Source organism: Xenopus laevis, chromosome 6S (genome assembly GCF_017654675.1).
Source record: "Xenopus laevis strain J_2021 chromosome 6S, Xenopus_laevis_v10.1, whole genome shotgun sequence".
Taxonomy (NCBI): domain Eukaryota; kingdom Metazoa; phylum Chordata; class Amphibia; order Anura; family Pipidae; genus Xenopus; species Xenopus laevis.
The window spans coordinates 79,416,421-79,442,071 of record NC_054382.1 but is presented as its reverse complement, the minus strand read 5'-3'; the positions used below and the strand labels follow the sequence as shown (position 1 = coordinate 79,442,071).

General features: G+C 32.9%; 1 protein-coding gene and 1 long non-coding RNA gene across 2 annotated transcripts in view; one reads left to right on the top strand and one right to left on the bottom strand.

Annotated features, from left to right (window-relative positions):
• Nucleotides 1–5,407, bottom strand: part of nup153.S (nucleoporin 153kDa S homeolog) — a 51,091-nt gene extending 45,684 nt beyond the window's left edge. The window contains exon 1 of the mRNA XM_018269499.2: nt 5,025–5,407. Within this exon, the coding sequence (XP_018124988.1) occupies nt 5,025–5,147 (123 nt within the window). The 5' untranslated portion in view covers nt 5,148–5,407. The remainder of the gene's footprint in view (nt 1–5,024) is intronic.
• A 156-nt stretch (nt 5,408–5,563) lies between these two features.
• The window catches only part of LOC108704458, a 46,414-nt gene continuing 26,326 nt past the window's right edge, over nt 5,564–25,651 (top strand). The window contains exon 1 of the long non-coding RNA XR_005962271.1: nt 5,564–7,253. This is a non-coding gene — a long non-coding RNA (uncharacterized LOC108704458). The remainder of the gene's footprint in view (nt 7,254–25,651) is intronic.

Sequence of the window (25,651 nt, the reverse complement as noted above, 5' to 3'; positions counted from 1 at the left end):
TGGAGCCACTGTGCTAGCCCAGATGAAGACACACAGAGTGGATTAAGGGGCCGAAGTCCATACTCACATTTTTCTGCCGAAATCGACTCCCTACATCTGTACCAGAGTTAATGCAGTAATTCAAGGCGAAGACAGTAGATCTGAGCAGAGGGGCTGTTTCTCAGCCAGTGCTTATCCTTAGTCTAGGGTCACACGACTGCAGAGAATCCACTGCCCCTGCTCTGCCTGCACCCAAAAACATGGTCTCCAAACAGTGGTGCACATGGTGGATTTTGGAGCTGAAATCCACCCTGCCTATAGAACAGAATGGGAGCAGTTGATTCTATGCCTGCAGCAAATCCTTTAAAGGATTCAGTCACAGGGAGACATTTTTTTTTTCCTAAAAAAACATCAGTTAATAGAGCTGCTCCGGCAAGATTCTACACTGAAATCAGTTTTTCAACAGAGCAAACCGATTTCTTATTTAATTTTGAAATCTAACATGGTCCTAAACATATTGTCAGTTTACCATGTGTCCCCAGTCAAGTGACTTGTGCTCTGATAAACTTCAGTCACGCTTTACATCTGCACTGCAAGTTAGAGTGATGTCTCCACCTTCCCAGCAGCCCAATAGAACAATTAGAAGATAACCAGATAATAGCTCCCTGGTAGATATAAGAACAGCACTCAATAGTAAAAATCTAAGTCCCACTGCAACTACTCCAGTTACATTGAGTAGAAGGAACAATAGCCTGCCTGAAGGCAGTTCCATTGTGAAGTGCAAAATGACATGAGATCACCGTCTACATACCAATATTAGAAGTAAAAAAATATATATTTACTTGTTGGTTTAGAAATTAAATTTTATATGGTGGAGTGAATTATAAGCAGTGTAAATGTATTTTAGAATTATAAACTGCCTTTTAACCTTAGTGTAAACAGTGTTTCTGGATAGAAGTAGATTTGGTAAATTCCATGCAAATACTAAATTATCAGACTTCTACATTGAAATTCATAAGGGCAGTGGTAGACAGGGACATTTGTCATCCATGACTATTTGAGCCACTGTGGGCAACAAATCTCCCAAAAATGCCTCTCGATTTGAAATAATTGAAATTGCTGGTACTATGACCAACAAGTAACCCAAAATTGCCTCTGGAGGAAACTTCAGGGGACTTAGCGATATGTTGGTCATAGTACCAGCAATTTCAATTATTTCAAACAGAGGCATTTTCAGGAGATGTTTCTCCCGTGACAAATCTCCCTGCCTGCCACTGCCCTTAGACCGATATTATTAAAGGGACAGAAACATCAACAAATTAAAGTGTATTCATTTAATTAAAATATAATGTACAGTTGGCCTGCACTGGTACTACTGGCGTGTTTGCTTCAGCAACTCTACTATGGTTTATATAAACAAGGTGCTGGGTAATTGTGGAGGCAGACATTTAAAGCTGAAAATGGAGAAAAGGCACAGGATACACAGCTGATAGTTAAGAGATAAGTTATGTAGAATTGCATTGTATATTAAAGAGCTTATCTACTATTTGTCTTGTGCGTGAATAGCTGCCCCAATGGCTACACGGCAGCTTGTTACATAAACTATAAATCTTTCTGAAGCAAACCATTATGCTATTATAAAATTTGGAAATCTGAATATCGTTTGTGGACCTTTTCTATGTCAAATTGGGGCACTACTTCAAATGCGGGCTTGGTGGCCCAGTTCAGGTTTCTCCAAGGACCAGCACTGGGCCGCAGCCCGGCAGTTGGGGACCCCTGCTTTAGATCATAGCATAAAAGTCACAAGATATGCTACTTAAATATACAGTATAACTTTAGTTTACATCTAGTTTGTATAGTAAACCCCAAACAGACTATTTAATGGCAATCCTTGCAAGAATTAACAGAACACAGCCAAGCTGCATGCACAAAAGGTACTTGGTGTTTCACTTGAAGATGGCACCTACTCTGTCACAAACTACAAAAAGCATTTGTCTGCATGGCCTGTTTAACCACAGTTCAGCATTCAGAAACTTCATTAATGGTGGTTGGCCACGTTGTTTATTTTAGATGTGGTCCACAGATTCACCTTTATTGTAAAAGTAAATAAATGATCGGTGTATAAAGATACTGTTTCAGTTTCAGATACTGCTGGTCTTGGAAGCTACATTTTGCACCCATTTTAAAAAATATTCTGGATATTAAGCCCTATACCTTTACATGTTGAGTAATGATTTATCAATGTATAAACACAAAAGCCATGACTATCTTGTATATTATATCCTTATAATACACAAAAGCCATGAATATCCTGTAAATTATATCCTTATAAACGGTGAGTAGTGACGTCATCAGTTATAAACGGTGAGTAGTGATGTCATTTCTGTCACATGACTCACTAAAATTTGTGTATTATAATAAATAAAGTACCCCCAGTTGTAAAATATGAGGATATTAGAAGTTACCTCGGAGTTCCATGACCTGTATAAAAACTCGGCCTTGTGTTTTTATATGGTCATGAAACTCCTCGGTAACTTATAATATCCTTATATTTTACAAGAGGGGGTACTTTATTCACTATATAAACGGTGAGTACGGATGTCATCAGTTATAAACGGTTTGTAGTGATATTTCTGTCACATGACTCACAGAATCTTGTGTATTATAATAAAGTACCCCCTGTTGCAAAATATGAGGATATTATGAGGTTACCTTGGAATTCCATGACTAGTGTTCTTGGTTTATCTCATTTTCCTCTATGAAACGGACACTGCAGTCCAGTTTATTTCTTCCCATAACTAGGTGTTTATGACTAAGACATTAGATTTGCTCCAATTTTGTAAATTTACCATTTTATACCATGATTCTGGCATTATGAGTGGAAGCAACCAGATGTGCAACGCACCTGTCAAGATGCAGGTGCGCCGGGAAACAGAATTTGTGCATTTGTGGACTATATTGCTTTACAAAACAGACTGCTTGTAGAAATACATGTTGACTTTCAGTGTAGTAAAATGGGTGCTATCAGCAAAAAAACAAAATGATGATGAAGATATATACACACACTCTGCAGGCAGACGGCACTTCTGGATAATTTCTTCCCCCTCCTTCTCAGCACTCACGTTTAGAAGTTTCTTATGGGCCTGGGTGTGTGTGTCCATTCTTTTATACACTCTTCCAAAGTAGAAACCGCACTCTCAGGACATACGAAAGTATAAAGAATTTTATTACAAAAAACTAACGTTTCGGCTGCATCTCAGCCTTTGTCAAAGTCACAAATACATTTACTTACCACATCTATATACACAGTAAGAAGGCGCGAAAATCCTAAACATCGTCGCAGAATGACGTCACCGGCTTCTATTGGTCCCTGCACCATCCTTAATTTGCATTATTTTTTGTTCCATTGCTATCTAAAAACGTTTTTTTAAACGTCTCAAATAAAAAATTTTTTATATGTTATTTTGTTTTTATAGGTACCATCTTGTCCCTCCACCGAAATCAGGGTCTCCCCACATTTTCGCAAGCTTAAAATGTAGGACTTAAAGCTCTTGTGGATCTACAGCTCCCTTTGCTGAATACCTAGTTTGTTATCTTTATAACGGTAAATGTTGCCGACCCAGTCCGGAACATCTGCGACGATGTTTAGGATTTTCGCGCCTTCTTACTGTGTATATAGAGGTGGTAAGTAAATGTATTTGTGACTTTGACAAAGGCTGAGATGCAGCCGAAACGTTAGTTTTTTGTAATAAAATTCTTTATACTTTCGTATGTCCTGAGAGTGCGGTTTCTGCTTTGGAAGAGTGGATATAGATAAAGACAATTTTACAGCAAGCATATCCCCACATTAGGGAATTTGTATAGCCTCCTCTGCAATCATACAATCACATCTAAGGGATAGGACTATTGGTAGCATGGTAGCAACATATAAAATTAAGAAACAGGAACAAAGATACATTTTTGGGTTTGAGGACTCCTGGGATATATACGTGTATGGGTTGTACACAATACCGCAATGTCATCAAGGGTAAGTAATTTGTGCACCCTGGTACAAACCATACAATTCAGTTACGGGGACACTACTCATGTACTTCCAAGTATGTTGTGTATGTGTTGACTTGCCCATGTGGGCTACATATTAGTTAATCTCATAAAAATAGATATAGATCATAATCCCTACTGAGTCCGTATGGTCAGTAAGATCATCTTATTAACCCACCATACCTCTCTCTGTTTCAACCTCTATGTTTAAGGCGGATGGAATTCCTTCTAAAACCATGCATTTCAATTGCTCTGCATTATGACCCAAGCTCAAAAAATGTTTTTACACAGGCAGTTTTGCATTTCCTAAATTGATTGAGGATTTATGTTGTGATAGGTGCGACTTCACCTGTAGCACATAAAACAATGATTTGCAAATATGGCAAACATCGCAAACAATCCAGAAAGCCCATGTAAACCAAGGGAACTGTTTAATGATACACAAATCTGCAAGGCAAGCAAACTCAAACTCATCGATGTTTCCCAACTCCTTGATTATAAAATATAGAATGCAGATATATATTGAAGCCCAATTAAACTGTGGTCTAACATGCAGACACTAAAGGTACCCAACTAATGTCACAATTGTGCCAAAAATCGAGGCTGACTAAAGAGTAGCCAGTTAGGATCGTCATAAAGCCACACAGTGATTTCAGCACGTGTAACCGGTGGGTAGTGAGCAGTTGTACTGGAAGCGTGACAAGTCCTTGTGTTATCCCGCTATTAAAGTGTAATAAGTAGAACGGAGCCAGCAGTGGGTCTTGTTAATACACAGGGACATCAAGTAGGAACGTGGCCTGACACGAGCAGGAATCACGCCGCTGCTTGTGACAAATGGGCCGACTCCCTATTCTCCCACTCAACACACGTCCGACACCCCCGGCTCAGAATTGCTGACCACCTCTAACAAATTGAAGTTCGCTGGGCGATTTGCTGCCTTTAGCAAGGAATCAGTATGTGGATAATCTCACGTGTCCCGGCCTCCCCTCCATTTGTACACAAACCTGCTGCTGCTGTCGGCTCTTGCTGTATGGAGCCCTGCCGGAACTCAAGTGATATCTCCTACTCCTTATCTTGCCCCCGGTTCCCGGTCCTGCTGGTCCTTCGCCTCCTCCGGCTGCCGCCATTCGCTTGTTCACCAGGACCCTGTTCGGGTCACTTTTGGCCCGAGGTCCCCCCCCGACTGCGCCCTCACTAACACGACTGTCTGCAAAAACTCCCGACAGGCACCGCTCAGCAGCACAGCGCTCTCCCGAGACTAGAGCGATTCCCGCGGAAGTGGGGAAACACGCACGGGTTAGCTTCCGTCACCCCCGAACAGCTGCGCGCGGGTTTTCAGGCCTCTTCTCCTCGCTGCCCGCCTGCCTTCCGTTACCCACTGCGCCCGCGCACGTAACTCGCAACGCAATGACGCAAAATCGCGCGTTGCTTGCTGGGAAGTATAGTTTTAAGCAAATGTAGGGAGGGGGTTTGCCGGCACGGCTGGCTGGAATTTTCAAGCCTCCCGCTACTTTATTGGTCTAATCACGTGACAGAAAAATATTGCGCACGTATCGTGGTTAGTATTAGTTAACTGAAGCCTGACATACTCGTACAGGCACTGCTGGTGAACTTGCGCCTGCTGTACACAATAGTGTTTGAACACAACAGAGACCTCAGTACAAATGTTTCACGGAGCTATAAAGGCTTTTAACGCTCTCTATTCATCACAACTGGGAGTCAAGAGCAGGACTTGTTTAATACAGGGAGAATATTTAAAGGGGCCAGTTACATTTGCTTGGGGGACAAGTGAAATTGAAAATAGGGCAGAATATGGGCATGTAGTAGTGTCTCCTGTCGCTTCTTAACTTGCGTGTCTGAACGGGAGAGCGGCCTCATACACAGAGCTCTAACACCAGCGAATTGCTATTCAGGGGCTACAGCACAGGTTTCTGTGTTGTAAAACAGACCTTTGGTCATTCTGGCCATTTTTTTCACTTCTAGGGAATTCATGTCAGCGCTGGGGCAGGAACCTGTGCCGTTCCCTGGTGCAGCAGGCACACTCAGACACTTGATGCATTCACTGCGGGTAGCCAATGAGAATTCAGGGTACTAGTCCCTTATCTCTGTCCAATCAGAAGCTGGAGTACGTGTTACGCGCCAGGACTCTACTGTTAGTGACATGAAAGACTCCTGTCCCGCTGTCAGACTCTATGGTACAGGTGTAACTAAGGGAGACCGTTCTTAGCTCAGGCTGTAATCTCAGCGCGTGCCCAATGCAATGGCAAAGCAGTGGTTAGTAGTAAGTAACTGCACGTCACGCTGCTGCTTTTGCATCTCTTACGCCATGGAGTTGTGAGGAAAACGTGATGCGGCTGCCTACATCCATCTCCAGGAGCCGAGACGAGTATTTGAGGAACATGTGGAAATGTCCCCGAGCCATCGCGCCAAATGACAGGAAGTAGCACTTAATTATTTCACTAATTGCACTTGTTGCGCTGAGTTAGTCTGGTAGGGTATCGGCAATAGATGCAGACACTGGCAGTGACCTCACTACTTCCCCAGGGGACTCTGTGAAAAGTTAGTACCGGGCTCCCCTCACACCCCCGGGCCAGCTAACCCCGCCCCCGTATCATCACCACTTCTTCCTCCGTCTCTCCCGTCCCTTTTATACTTCAAATTTGGGTCGTGTTATCTGAGGCCAGCGACCTGTATTGCTGCCCTGTCAGTGTCTGCTCACCGCCGCTGAGAAATGTCTGTGAATGATCAATGTCAATTGATCAATGACCAATGTCTGGCATGACAACCATCGGTGGATATTTTTTTAACCCCCTGAAAGATTCATGTCGAATATTCCCTTAAAGTTATACCAGGATTATAAAGAAACAGGCTGGCTGTCAGGGAGTGCAGACGGGAGTTGTGAAGGGGTCAAAGATCGTGGGGCCAAATTGTCATTATTGCTGAACAATATCTGAAGTGTTTAATAATGTATGTGCAAATGTATCATTATCATTATTAGTCAATATAGTTTGTGCTGCAGGAAGGGGGGAAGCCTGAGGTATCCAAGTATTTAAACGCTAGAGAAACACACACAGACATGATCACATGTTCCATGGTCACATGACCCAGATAACTGCCGTTTCTCTGTCAGTTAGGAGAGCCGATCAGCCGAAGAACAGGTGATTTCCTCAGCAGTTTTGGTCCTGACACGTCAAAAATTGGAAAAAGGAGATGAAAGAGAGAAGATGACAAAGGTAGGGAACAAGGGGAAAACACTGGGTAGAAAAGAGAGGTCTCTGTAAAAAAAATCATGAAAGCAGACGAGCAGGCAGGAGAGGGAAGCAGGTAAGAGACAATTTTAAATGCTGATTTCATGCTTATGGTGATTTTTTTTGTTTTTAAATCTTGTTAATTAACTCTATTGTGAGTTTGCGGCAGCTCTTTTGACATTATATGTTTTGAGAATAGTTTTTTTTCCCATTTTCTGGCGTAAATCTTGATTTAGCAGAAGGGTTGTTTGATTAACTAAATACGTACAGCGTATAAACCATAGAGTTCTTGCTGTTACACCATTACATTTGTCAGAGAAATGTGAGAATCCAGCAAATAGGCACATTTTCAATTATGTATACTGGTACATATGTCCATGCATTGTTATCATGGGATGTTGTAGGCAAAGTCTAGTGACAGTTTATAACTGCCACAGAGCTGCCATATTGAGTAGGTGAGTGAACAGTGTAAGAGAGACTCCTCGCAAACAAAATTGTTTTAGCTAATTTGGGTCCATGGTCTCAAACCTTGCTAAAAGAGATGGAAAAGAAAGGAAATAAAAGGTTTTGTAAGGAGAGCAAGATATTTTGCAAACCTCTAGAAGATATGAATGGGCAGGGGTGTGAAGCAAGTAAGTTGCAATTTTAAAAAGCTAATTTTTTTGCATTTGGTAATTTTTTTTTGCTTCTTATTAATTAACTTTATTGTGTATTTTGAAAATCCAGCAAATAGGCACATTTTCAATTATGTATACTGGTACATATGTCCATGCGTTGTTATCATGGGATGTTGTAGGCAAAGTCTAGTGACAGTTTATAACGGCCACAGAGCTGCCATATTGAGTAGGTGAGTGAACAGTGTAAGAGAGACTCCTCGCAAACAAAATTGTTTTAGCTAATTTGGGCCCATGGCCTCAAACCTTGCTAAAAGAGATGGAAAAGAAAGGAAATAAAAGGTTTTGTAAGGAGAGCAAGATATTTTGCAAACCTCTAGAAGATATGAATGGGCAGGGGTGTGAAGCAAGTAAGTTGCAATTTTAAAAAGCTGATTTTTTTTGCATTTGGTATTTTTTTTTGCTTCTTATCAATTAACTTTACACCAAATGTAATGGTGTAACAGCAAGAACTCTATGGTTTATACGCTTTACGTATATATATTGTTTTATTTTTATAAGTAAGCGATAGTGTTACGTTTTTCTGTTTATTGTGCTTTATGCATTGGAGAATTGATTTGTATAGGCTTATATAGATGGACAGTTGAATTGCTGGGTCCTTTGCAGGGGATGGCATAGTCACCCAAAGAGGTCCTTGTTGTAAGGTTAGGTAGTGGGCGTGTAGGGTGGACCTCTGAGGATGTGACCCCTAGCAACAAAAAAGGGGTAAGGATTCCCTTTGTGTCCTCTGGATTGTCAGTATATATATGTATATGGTCATTGATTTGTATTCATTATTGTCGAACTGTATGGTTATTGATTTGTATTGGTATTATTGTAAATAAAGTGTTTAAATACATATATATATATATATATATATATATATATATATATATATATATATATATATATATATATATATATATATATATATATATATAGAATAAAGAAAAGACCAGCAACACCAGGGTTTCTGTGAGTAAAAGAGTGTTATTGCATATGCAATAACACTCCTTTACTCACAGAAACCCTGGTGTTGCTGGTCTTTTCTTTATTCTATATACTAATTTTACCGAGCACCCAGGTAAAGGATTTGGAACGGAGTGCTGTCCACTACAACAAGATATATATATATATATATATATATATATATATATATATATATATATATATATATATATATATATATATATATATATATATTCATCCATCTATATACACTCTACAGATATGTATTCATCCATCTATATACACTCTACAGATATGTATTCATCCATCTATATACACTCTACAGATATGTATTCATCCATCTATATACACTCTACAGATATGTATTCATCCATCTATATACACTCTACAGATATGTATTCATCCATCTATATACACTCTACAGATATATATATATATATTCATCCATCTATATACACTCTACAGATAAATATTCATCCATCTATATACACACTCTACAGATATACATTCATCCATCTATATACACTCTACAGATATACATTCATCCATCTATATACATTCTACAGATAAATATTCATCCATCTATATACACTCTACAGATATATCTTCATCCATCTATATACACTCTACAGATATATATTCATCCATCTTTATACACTCTTCAGATATATATTCATCCATCTATGTACACTCTACAGATATGTATTCAGCCATCTATATACACTCTACAGATATGTATTCATCCGTCTATATACACTCTACAGATATGTATTCATCCGTCTATATACACTCTACAGATATATATATTCATCCATCTATATACACTCTACAGATATATATTCATCCATCTATATACACTCTACAGATATGTATTCATCCATCTATATACACTCTACAGATATGTATTCATCCACCTATATACACTCCTCAGATATATATTCATCCACCTGTGTACACTCTACAGATATGTATTCAGCCTTCTATATACACTCTACAGATAAGTATTCAGCCATCTATATACACTCTACAGATATGTATTCATCCATCTATATACACTCTACAGATATGTATTCATCCATCTATATACACTCTACAGATATATATATTCATCCATCTATATACACTCTTCAGATATATATTCATCCATCTATGTACACTCTACAGATATGTATTCAGCCATCTATGTACACTCTACAGATATGTATTCAGCCATCTATATAGATGGATGAATATATATATATATATATATATATATATATATATATATATATATATATATATATATATATATATATATATATATATATATATATATCTCTGTAGAGTGTATATAGATGGAGTGTACACTCTACAGATATGTATTCAGCCATCTATATACACTCAACAGATATTTATTCATCCATCTATATACACTCTACAGATATGTATTCATCCATCTATATACACTCTACAGATATATATATTCATCCATCTATATACACTCTTCAGATATATATTCATCCATCTATGTACACTCTACAGATATGTATTCAGCCATCTATGTACACTCTACAGATATGTATTCAGCCATCTATATACACTCAACAGATATGTATTCATCCATCTATATACACTCTACAGATATATATTCATCCATCTATATACACTCTACAGATATATATATTCATCCATCTATATACACTCCTCAGATATATATATTCATCCATCTATATACACTCCTCAGATATATATTCATCCATCTATGTACACTCTACAGATATGTATTCAGCCATCTATATACACTCAACAGATATGTAGTCATCCATCTAAATAGACTCTACAGATATATAATTATCCATCTATATACACTCTACAGATATATATATATATATATATATATATATATATTCATCCATCTATATACACTCTACAGATATATATTCATCCATCTATATACACTCTACAGATATGTATTCATCCATCTATATACATTCTACAGATAAATATTCATCCATCTATATACACTCTACAGATATACATTCATCCATCTATATACACTCTACAGATATATATTCATCCATCTATATACACTCTACAGATATGTATTCATCCATCTATATACATTCTACAGATAAATATTCATCCATCTATATACACTCTACAGATATATATATTCATCCATCTATATACACTCTACAGATATATATATTCATCCATCTATATACACTCTACAGATAAATATTCATCCATCTATATACACTCTACAGATATATATTCATCCATCTATATACACTCTACAGATATATATATATATTCATCCATCTATATACACTCTACAGATATATCTTCATCCATCTATATACACTCTACAGATATATATATTCATCCATCTATATACACTCTACAGATATACATTCATCCATCTATATACACTCTACAGATATGTATTCATCCATCTATATACACTCTACAGATATATATATATATATATATATATATATATATATATATATATATATATATATATATATATACATTCATCCATCTATATACATTCTACAGATAAATATTCATCCATCTATATACACTCTACAGATATACATTCATCCATCTATATACACTCTACAGATATATATTCATCCATCTATATACACTCTACAGATATGTATTCATCCATCTATATACACTCTACAGATATGTATTCATCCATCTATATACACTCTACAGATATATATTCATCCATCTTTATACACTCTTCAGATATATATTCATCCATCTATGTACACTCTACAGATATGTATTCAGCCATCTATATACACTCTACAGATATGTATTCATCCGTCTATATACACTCTACAGATATGTATTCATCCATCTATATACACTCTACAGATATGTATTCATCCACCTATATACACTCCTCAGATATATATTCATCCACCTGTGTACACTCTACAGATATTTATTCAGCCTTCTATATACACTCTACAGATAAGTATTCAGCCATCTATATACACTCTACAGATATGTATTCAGCCATCTATATACACTCAACAGATATTTATTCATCCATCTATATACACTCTACAGATATGTATTCATCCATCTATATACACTCTACAGATATGTATTCATCCATCTATATACACTCTACAGATATATATATATTCATCCATCTATATACACTCTTCAGATATATATTCATCCATCTATGTACACTCTACAGATATGTATTCAGCCATCTATGTACACTCTACAGATATGTATTCAGCCATCTATATACACTCAACAGATATGTATTCATCCATCTATATACACTCTACAGATATATATTCATCCATCTATATACACTCTACAGATATATATTCATCCATCTATATACACTCTACAGATATATATATTCATCCATCTATATACACTCCTCAGATATATATTCATCCATCTATGTACAGTCTACAGATATGTATTCAGCCATCTATATACACTCAACAGATATGTAGTCATCCATCTAAATAGACTCTACAGATATATAATTATCCATCTATATACACTCTACAGATATATATATTCATCCATCTATATACACTCTACAGATATATATTCATCCATCTATATACACTCAACAGATATGTATTCATCCATCTATATACACTCTACAGATATATATATTCATCCATCTTTATACACTCTTCAGATATATATTCATCCATCTATGTACACTCTACAGATATGTATTCAGCCATCTATATACACTCTACAGATATGTATTCATCCGTCTATATACACTCTACGGATATGTATTCATCCATCTATATACACTCTTCAGATATGTATTCAGCCATCTATATACACTCTACAGATATGTATTCATCCACCTATATACACTCTACAGATATGTATTCAGCCATCTATATACACTCTACAGATATGTATTTAGCCATCTATATACACTCTACAGATATGTATTCATCCATCTATATACACTCTACAGATATATATATTCATCCATCTATGTACACTCTACAGATATGTATTCAGCCATCTATGTACACTCTACAGATATACATTCATCCATCTATATACATTCTACAGATAAATATTCATCCATCTATATACACTCTACAGATATACATTCATCCATCTATATACACTCTACAGATATATATTCATCCATCTATATACACTCTACAGATATGTATTCATCCATCTATATACACTCTACAGATATGTATTCATCCATCTATATACACTCTACAGATATATATATTCATCCATCTTTATACACTCTTCAGATATATATTCATCCATCTATATACACTCTACAGATATGTATTCAGCCATCTAAATAGACTCTACAGATATATATTCATCCATCTATATACACTCTACAGATATATATATATATATTCATCCATCTATATACACTCTACAGATATACATTCATCCATCTATATACATTCTACATATATATATTCATCCATCTATATACACTCTACAGAAAAATATATATATTCATCCATCTATATACACTCTACAGATATATATTCATCCATCTATGTACACTCTACAGATATGTATTCAGCCATCTATATACACTCAACAGATATGTATTCATCCATCTAAATAGACTCTACAGATATATATTCATCTATCTATATACACTCTACAGATATATATATATATTCATCCATCTATATACACTCTACAGATATACATTCATCCATCTATATACATTCTACAGATAAATATTCATCCATCTATATACACTCTACAGATATATATATTCATCCATCTATATACACTCAACAGATATTTATTCATCCATCTATATACACTCTACAGATATGTATTCATCCATCTATATACACTCTACAGATATGTATTCATCCATCTATATACACTCTACAGATATATATATTCATCCATCTATATACACTCTTCAGATATGTATTCAGCCATCTATATACACTCTACAGATATATATATTCATCCATCTCTATACACTCTACAGATATGTATTCAGCCATCTATCTACACTCTACAGATATGTATTCAGCCATCTATCTACACTCTACAGATATGTATTCAGCCATCTATATACACTCAACAGATATACATTCATCCATCTTTATACACTCTTCAGATATATATTCATCCATCTATGTACACTCTACAGATATGTATTCAGCCATCTATATACACTCTACAGATATATATATTCATCCATCTATATACACTCCTCAGATATATATATTCATCCATCTATATACACTCCTCAGATATATATTCATCCATCTATGTACACTCTACAGATATGTATTCAGCCATCTATATACACTCAACAGATATGTAGTCATCCATCTAAATAGACTCTACAGATATATAATTATCCATCTATATACACTCTACAGATATATATATATATATATATATATATATTCATCCATCTATATACACTCTACAGATATACATTTATCCATCTATATACATTCTACAGATAAATATTCATCCATCTATATACACTCTACAGATATATATATTCATCCATCTATATACACTCTACAGATATGTATTCATCCATCTATATACACTCTACAGATATGTATTCATCCATCTATATACACTCTACAGATATGTATTCATCCATCTATATACACTCTACAGCAGTGATCCCCAACCAGTAGCTCGTGAGCAACATGTTACTCTCCAACCCCTTGGATGTTGCTCCCAGTGGCCTTAAACAGGAGCTTATTTTTGAATTCCAGGCTTGGAGGCAAGTTTTGGTTGTATAAAAAACAGGTGCACTGCCAAACAGAGCCTCAATCTAGGTTCACAATCCACATAGGGGCTACCGAATGGCCAATCACATCACTTATTTGGCACCCCAGGAACATTTTTCATGCTAGTGTTGCTCCCCAACTCCTTTTACTTCTGAATGTTGCTCACGGGTTCAAAAGGTTGGGGATCCCTGCTCTACAGATATATATATATATATATATATATATTAGGGATGCACCGAATCCACTTTTTTGGATTCGGCCGAACCCCCGAATCCTTCGTGAAAGATTCGGCCGAATACCGAACCGAATCCGAACCCTAATTTGCATATGCAAATTAGGGTGGTAAGGGGAAAACATTTTTTACTTCCTTGTTTTCTGACAAAAAGTCATGCAATTTCCCTCCCGCCCCTAATTTGCATATGCAAATTAGGGATTCGGATTCGGTTCGGCTGGGCAGAAGGATTCGGCCGAATCCGAATCCTGCTGAAAAAGGCCGAATCCTGGCCGAATCCCGAACCGAATCCTGGATTCGGTGCATCCCTAATATATATATATATATATATATATATATATATATTATATCCATCTATATACACTCTACAGATATACATTTCATCCATCTATATACATTCTACAGATAAATATTCATCCATCTATATACATTCTACAGATAAATATTCATCCCATCTATATACACTCTACAGATATATATTCATCCATCTATGTACACTCTACAGATATGTATTCAGCCATCTATATACACTCAACAGATATGTAGTCATCCATCTAAATAGACTCTACAGATATATAATTATCCATCTATATACACTCTACAGATATATATATATATATATATTCATCCATCTATATACACTCTACAGATATACATTTATCCATCTATATACATTTCTACAGATAAATATTTATCCATCTATATACACTCTACAGATATATATATTCATCCCATCTATATACACTCTACAGATATATATATTCATCCATCTATATACACTCTACAGATAAATATTCATCCATCTATATATACTCTACAGATATATATTCATCCATCTATATACACTCTACAGATATATATATTCATCCATCTATATACACTCTACAGATATATCTTCATCCATCTATATACACTCTACAGATATATATATTCATCCATCTATATACACTCTAGAGATATACATTCATCCATCTATATACACTCTACAGATATACATTCATCCATCTATATACACTCTACAGATATGTATTCATCCATCTATATATACTCTACAGATATATATATATATATATTATATATATATATATATATATATATAATATATATATATGTATATATACTATATATATATATATATATATATATTATATACATTCATCCCATCTATATACATTCTACAGATAAATATTCATCCATCTATATACCACTCTACAGATATACATTCATCCATCTATATACACTCTACAGATATATATTCATCCATCCTATATACACTCTACAGATATGTATTCATCCATCTATATACATTCTACAGAATAAATATTCATCCATCTATATACACTCTACAGATATATATATTCATCCATCTATATACACTCTACAGATATATATATTCATCCATCTATATACACTCTACAGATAAATATTCATCCATCTATATACACTCTACAGATATATATTCATCCATCTATATACACTCTACAGATATATATATATTCATCCATCTATATACACTCTACAGATATATCTTCATCCATCTATATACACTCTACAGATATATATATTCATCCATCTATATACACTCTACAGATATACATTCATCCATCTTATACACTCTACAGATATGTATTCATCCACCTATATACACTCCTCAGATATATATTCATCCACCTGTGTACACTCTACAGATATTTATTCAGCCTTCTATATACACTCTACAGATAAGTATTCAGCCATCTATATACACTCTACAGATATGTATTCAGCCATCTATATACACTCAACAGATATTTTATTCATCCATCTATATACACTCTACAGATATGTAATTCATCCATCTATATACCACTCTACAGATATGTATTCATCCATCTATATACACTCTACAGATATATATATATTCATTCCATCTATATACACTCTTCAGATATATATTCATCCATCTATGTACACTCTACAGATATGTATTCAAGCCATCTATGTACACTCTACAGATATGTATTCAGCCATCTATATACACTCAACAGATATGTATTCATCCATCTATATACACTCTACAGATAGATATTCATCCATCTATATACACTCTACAGATAGATATTCATCCATCTATATACACTCTACAGATATATATATTCATCCATCTATATACACTCCTCAGATATATATTCATCCATCTATGTACACTCTACAGATATACATTTATCCATCTATATACATTCTACAGATAAATATTCATCCATCTATATACACTCTACAGATATATATATTCATCCATCTATATACACTCTACAGATATATATATTCATCCATCTATATACACTCTACAGATAAATATTCATCCATCTATATATACTCTACAGATATATATTCATCCATCTATATACACTCTACAGATATATATATTCATCCATCTATATACACTCTACAGATATATCTTCATCCATCTATATACACTCTACAGATATATATATTCATCCATCTATATACACTCTAGAGATATACATTCATCCATCTATATACACTCTACAGATATACATTCATCCATCTATATACACTCTACAGATATGTATTCATCCATCTATATATACTCTACAGATATATATATATATATATATATATATATATATATATATATTATATATGTATATATATGTATATATATATATATATATATATATATATATATATACATTCATCCATCTATATACATTCTACAGATAAATATTCATCCATCTATATACACTCTACAGATATACATTCATCCATCTATATACACTCTACAGATATATATTCATCCATCTATATACACTCTACAGATATGTATTCATCCATCTATATACATTCTACAGATAAATATTCATCCATCTATATACACTCTACAGATATATATATTCATCCATCTATATACACTCTACAGATATATATATTCATCCATCTATATACACTCTACAGATAAATATTCATCCATCTATATACACTCTACAGATATATATTCATCCATCTATATACACTCTACAGATATATATATATTCATCCATCTATATACACTCTACAGATATATCTTCATCCATCTATATACACTCTACAGATATATATATTCATCCATCTATATACACTCTACAGATATACATTCATCCATCTATATACACTCTACAGATATGTATTCATCCACCTATATACACTCCTCAGATATATATTCATCCACCTGTGTACACTCTACAGATATTTATTCAGCCTTCTATATACACTCTACAGATAAGTATTCAGCCATCTATATACACTCTACAGATATGTATTCAGCCATCTATATACACTCAACAGATATTTATTCATCCATCTATATACACTCTACAGATATGTATTCATCCATCTATATACACTCTACAGATATGTATTCATCCATCTATATACACTCTACAGATATATATATATTCATCCATCTATATACACTCTTCAGATATATATTCATCCATCTATGTACACTCTACAGATATGTATTCAGCCATCTATGTACACTCTACAGATATGTATTCAGCCATCTATATACACTCAACAGATATGTATTCATCCATCTATATACACTCTACAGATAGATATTCATCCATCTATATACACTCTACAGATAGATATTCATCCATCTATATACACTCTACAGATATATATATTCATCCATCTATATACACTCCTCAGATATATATTCATCCATCTATGTACACTCTACAGATATGTATTCAGCCATCTATGTACAGTCTACAGATATGTATTCAGCCATCTATATACACTCAACAGATATGTAGTCATCCATCTAAATAGACTCTACAGATATATAATTATCCATCTATATACACTCTACAGATATATATATATATAATATATATATATATATATATATATATATATATATATAATATTCATCCATCTATATACACTCTACAGATATATATTCATCCATCTATATACACTCAACAGATATGTATTCATCCATCTATATACACTCTACAGATATATATATTCATCCATCTTTATACACTCTTCAGATATATATTCATCCATCTATGTACACTCTACAGATATGTATTCAGCCATCTATATACACTCTACAGATATGTATTCATCCGTCTATATACACTCTACAGATATATATATTCATCCATCTATATACACTCTAGAGATATACATTCATCCATCTATATACACTCTACAGATATACATTCATCCATCTATATACCACTTACAGATATGTATTCATCCATCTATATATACTCTACAGATATATATATATATATATATATATATATATATATATATATATATATATGTATATATATGTATATATATATATATATAATATATATATACATTCATCCATCTATATACATTCTACAGATAAATATTCATCCATCTATATACACTCTACAGATTATACATTCATCCATCTATATACACTCTACAGATATATAATTCATCCATCTATATACACTCTACAGATATGTATTCATCCATCTATATACATTCTACAGATAAATATTCATCCATCTATATACACTCTACAGATATATATATTCATCCCATCTATATACACTCTACAGATATATATTATTCATCCATCTATATACACTCTACAGATAAATATTCATCCATCTATATACACTCTACAGATATATATTCATCCATCTATATACACTCTACAGAGTATATATATATTCATCCATCTATATACACTCTACAGATATATTCTTCATCCATCTATATACACTCTACAGATATAATTATTCATCCATCTATATCACACTCTACAGATATACATTCATCCATCTATATACACTCTACAGATATGTATTCATCCACCTATATACACTCCTCAGATATATTCATCCACCTGTGTACACTCTACAGATATTATTCAGCCTTCTATATACACTCTACAGATAAGTATTCAGCCATCTATATACACTCTACAGATATGTATTCAGCCATCTATATACACTCAACAGATATTTATCATCCATCTATATACACTCTACAGATATGTATTCATCCATCTATATACACTCTACAGATATGTATTCATCCATCTATATACACTCTACAGATATATATATATTCATCCATCTATATACACTCTTCAGATATATATTCATCCATCTATGTACACTCTACAGATATGTATTCATCCATCTATGTACACTCTACAGATATGTATTCAGCCATCTATATACACTCAACAGATATGTATTCATCCATCTATATACACTCTACAGATAGATATTCATCCATCTATATACACTCTACAGTAGATGTATTCATCCATCTATATACACTCTACAGATATATATATATTCATCCATCTATATACACTCCTACAGATATATATTCATCCATCTATGACACTCTACAGATATGTATTCAGCCATCTATATACACTCTACAGATATGTATTCATCCATCTATATACACTCAACAGATATGATTCATCCATCTAAATACACTCTACAGATATATAATATCCATCTATATACACTCTACAGATATATATATTATATATATATATATATATTTATATATATATATATATATTCATCCATCTATATACACTCTACAGATATATATTCATCCATCTATATACACTCAACAGATATGTATTCATCCATCTATATACACTCTACAGATATATATATCATCCATCTTTATACACTCTTCAGATATATATTCATCCATCTATGTACACTCTACAGATATGTATTCAGCCATCTATAATACACTCTACAGAATATATGTATTCATCCGTCTATATACACTTCTACGGATATGTATTCATCCATCTATATACACTCTTCAGATATGTATTCATCCATCTATATACACTCTACAGATATGTATTCATCCACCTATATACACTCTACAGATATGTATTCAGCCATCTATATACACTCTACAGATATGTATTCAGCCATCTATATACACTCAACAGATATGTATTCATCCATCTATATACACTCTACAGATATATATTCATCCATCTACGTACACTCTACAGATATGTATTCATCCATCTATATACACTCTACAGATATATATATTCATCCATCTATATACACTCTACAGATATGTATTCATCCATCTATGTACACTCTACAGATATGTATTCATCCATCTATGTACACTCTACAGATATACATTCATCCATCTATATACACTCTACAGATAAATATTTCATCCATCTATATACACTCTACAGATATACATTCATCCATCTATATACACTCTACAATATATATTCAGCCATCTATATACACTCTACAGATATGTATTCATCCATCTATATACACTCTACAGATATGTATTCATCCATCTATATACACTCTACAGATAATATATTCATCCATCTTTATACACTCTACAGATATATTATATATTCATCCATCTATATACACTCTACAGATATATATTTCATCCATCTATATACATTCTACATATATATATTCATCCATCTATATACACTCTACAGATATATATATTCATCCATCTATATACACTCTACAGATATATATTCATCCATCTATATACACTCTACAGATATATATTCAGCCATCTATATACACTCAACAGATATGTATTCATCCATCTAATACACTCTACAGATATATATTTCATCTATCTATATACACTCACAGACTACATATATGTATTCATCCATCTATATACACTCTACAGATATATATTCATCCATCTATATACACTCTACAGATAAATATTCATCCATCTATATACACTCTACAGATATATATATTCATCCATCTATATACACTCAACAGATATTTATTCATCCATCTATATACACTCTACAGATATGTATTCATCCATCTATATACACTCTACAGATATGTATTCATCCATCTATATACACTCTACAGATATATATTCATCCATCTATATACACTCTTCAGATATATATTCATCCATCTATATACACTCTACAGATATGTATTCAGCCATCTATATACACTCTACAGATATGTATTCAGCCATCTATATACACTCTACAGATATGTATTCATCCATCTATATACACTCTACAGATATATATTCATCCATCTATATACACTCTACAGATATGTATTCAGCCATCTATATACACTCTACAGATATGTATTCATCCATCTATATACACTCTACAGATATGTATTCATCCATCTATATACACTCTACAGATATGTATTCAGCCATCTATATACACTCTACAGATATGTATTCAGCCATCTATCTACACTCTACAGATATGTATTCAGCCATCTATCTACACTCTACAGATATGTATTCAGCCATCTATATACACTCAACAGATATACATTCATCCATCTTTATACACTCTACAGATATATATTCATCCATCTATATACACTCTACAGATATGTATTCATCCATCTATATACACTCTACAGATATGTATTCATCCGTCTATATACACTCTACGGATATGTATTCATCCATCTATATACACTCTACAGATATGTATTCATCCACCTATATACACTCTACAGATATGTATTCATCCATCTATCTACACTCTACAGATATGTATTCAGCCATCTATATAAACTCTACAGATATATATATTCATCCATCTATATACACTCTACAGATATATATTCATCCATCTATGTACACTCTACAGATATGTATTCAGCCATCTATGTACACTCTACAGATATACATTCATCCATCTATATACACTCTACAGATATATATTCATCCATCTATATACACTCTACAGATATATATTCATCCATCTATATACACTCTACAGATATGTATTCATCCATCTATATACACTCTACAGATATGTATTCATCCATCTATATACACTCTACAGATATGTATTCATCCATCTATATACACTCTACAGATATGTATTCATCCATCTATATACACTCTACAGATATGTATTCATCCATCTATATACACTCTACAGATATATATTCATCCATCTATATACACTCTACAGATATATATTCATCCATCTATATACACTCTACAGATATTATTCACCATCTATATACACTCCTACATATATATATTCATCCATCTATATACACTCTACAGATATGTATTCAGCCTTCTATAACACTCTACAGATAAGTATTCAGCCATCTATATACACTCTACAGATATGTATTCATCCATCTATATACACTCTACAGATATGTATTCATCCATCTATATACACTCTACAGATATATGATTCATCCATCTATATACACTCTACAGATATATATATTCATCCATCTATATACACTCTATCTGTAGAGTGGTACTATCAGACTGGATTGAATACATATCTGTAGAGTTATATAGAGATGATACATATATGTCAGACGTGCTATATAGATTGGTGGATACTATATCTGTAGAGTGTATTAGATGAATGAATATATATATCTGTAGAGTGTATACAGTATAGATGACAAATGACATTATATATATTATCTGTAGAGTGTAATAACTGATGCGATGATTCATATATCTATACGACGTGTATATAGAGGATAATATATATCTGTCAGAGTGTATATAGATGGTTTAATGAAATATATCTGCTAGAGCTGTATATAGAATGATGAATAATAGTCTGTAGAGTGTATACTAGAGGATGAATATATATCTTGTAAAAAAGAAAAAAGTGTATATAGATGAATGAATATTATCTGTAGAGTTATATAGATGATGAATAATATATCTGTAGCGAGTGTATATAGATGGATGATAACTATATATCTGTAGAGTGTATATAGATGAATGACATACTATATATATATCTTAGAGTGTATATAGATGGATGATTATATATCTATAGAGTGTCTATGATGGATGATTATGATATCTCTGTTAGAGTGTATATAGATGGATGAACTATATAAACTAATCATGTAGAGTGTATATAGATGGAGAATATACTATCTGTAGAGTTTATATATGATGGATGAATATATATCTGTAGAGTGTATATTAGATGCTGAATATATATCTGTTGAGTGTATATAGATGGATGAATATCATATCTGTAGAAGTGTATATAGATGGATTAATCTATATAATGTATGAGTGTAATAAAATGGATGAATACATTATCTGTAGAGCGGTATATAGACTGGATGAATATATGTCTGTTAGAGTGTATATAGATGGATGAATATATTCTGTAGAAGTTATTAGTATGCTGAATATATATATCTGTAGAGTGTATATAGATGAATGAATAATTATCTGTAGAGTGATAAAGATGGATGACTATATACTGTAGACGTGTATTAGATTGGATGAATACATATATGTAGAGTGTATATAGAACTGGATGGATATATATCTGTAGAGTTGTATAATAGATTGGATGATATATATATCTGTAGAGTGTATACCAGTATAAGATGAATGAATATATATATATATCTGTAGAGTGTATATAGATGGCTGATTATATAATCTATAGAGTGTATATAGATTTGGATGAATATATATCTGTAAGAGTGTATATAGATGGATGATATATATCTGTAGAGTGTAATATAGATTGGATTGAATACATAAAATGTAGACGTGTATAAAATGACTTGAATATATATGTAGAGGTGTAATAGATGGATGCTATATATAATATATTATATCTGTAGAGTGTATATAGATGGATGAATATATATTCTGTCGAGTGTGGTATCAGATGGATTAATACATATATGTAGATGTGTATAAAATGGATGAATTACATATATGTAGAGAGTATAAGTAGAATGATGAATATATGTCTGTAGAGTGTATATAGATGGATGAATATATATCTGTAGAGTGTATATAGATGGATGAATATATATCTGTAGAGTGTATATAAGATGAATGAATCATATATATATATATATATATCTGTTAGAGTGTATATAGATGGATGAATATATATATGTAGAGGATATGATTGGATGAATTATATCATGTAGAGTGTATATAGACTGATGAATATAATATTGTAGAGTGTATATACGATGGATGAATCATATATCTGTAGAGTGTATATACGATGGATGATATATATTCTGTAAGAGTGTATATAGATGGTGAATACATAACTGTAAGTGTATAAATGGATGAATATTATATCTGTAGAGTGTAATATAGATGGATGAATATATATATATATATATATATAAGTATAGTAGTTCTGTAGAGTGTATATAAGATGGTTTAATATATACTCGTGTAGAGTGTATAAGATGGATGTATATATCTGTAGAGTGTTATATTAGAGGATGTATATATCTGTAGAGTGTGATATAGATGTTGATGAATATATACTCTGCTAGAGTGTCATATAGATGATGAATATATATATAGTATATATATATATTAATATATAATACATATCTTGTTAGAGTTGTATATATATATATATATGCGATGAATATATACTGTACGAGGTGTATATAGCGCTGGATGAATAATATCTTAGAGTGTATATAGATGGACTGAATATATATCTGTAGAAGTTGTATATAGATGAATGAATTATATATCAATATATATCTGTAGGTGTATATAGATGAATGCATCATATATATGTAAGAGTGTATATAGATGGATGAATATATATCTGTAGAGTGTATATATGATGGATGAATTATATATCTGTAGAGTGGTCTATAGATGAATTAATATATATCTTGTAGAGTGTATATAGATGGATGAAACATATGCTGTAGAGTGTATATAGTGGATGAATAC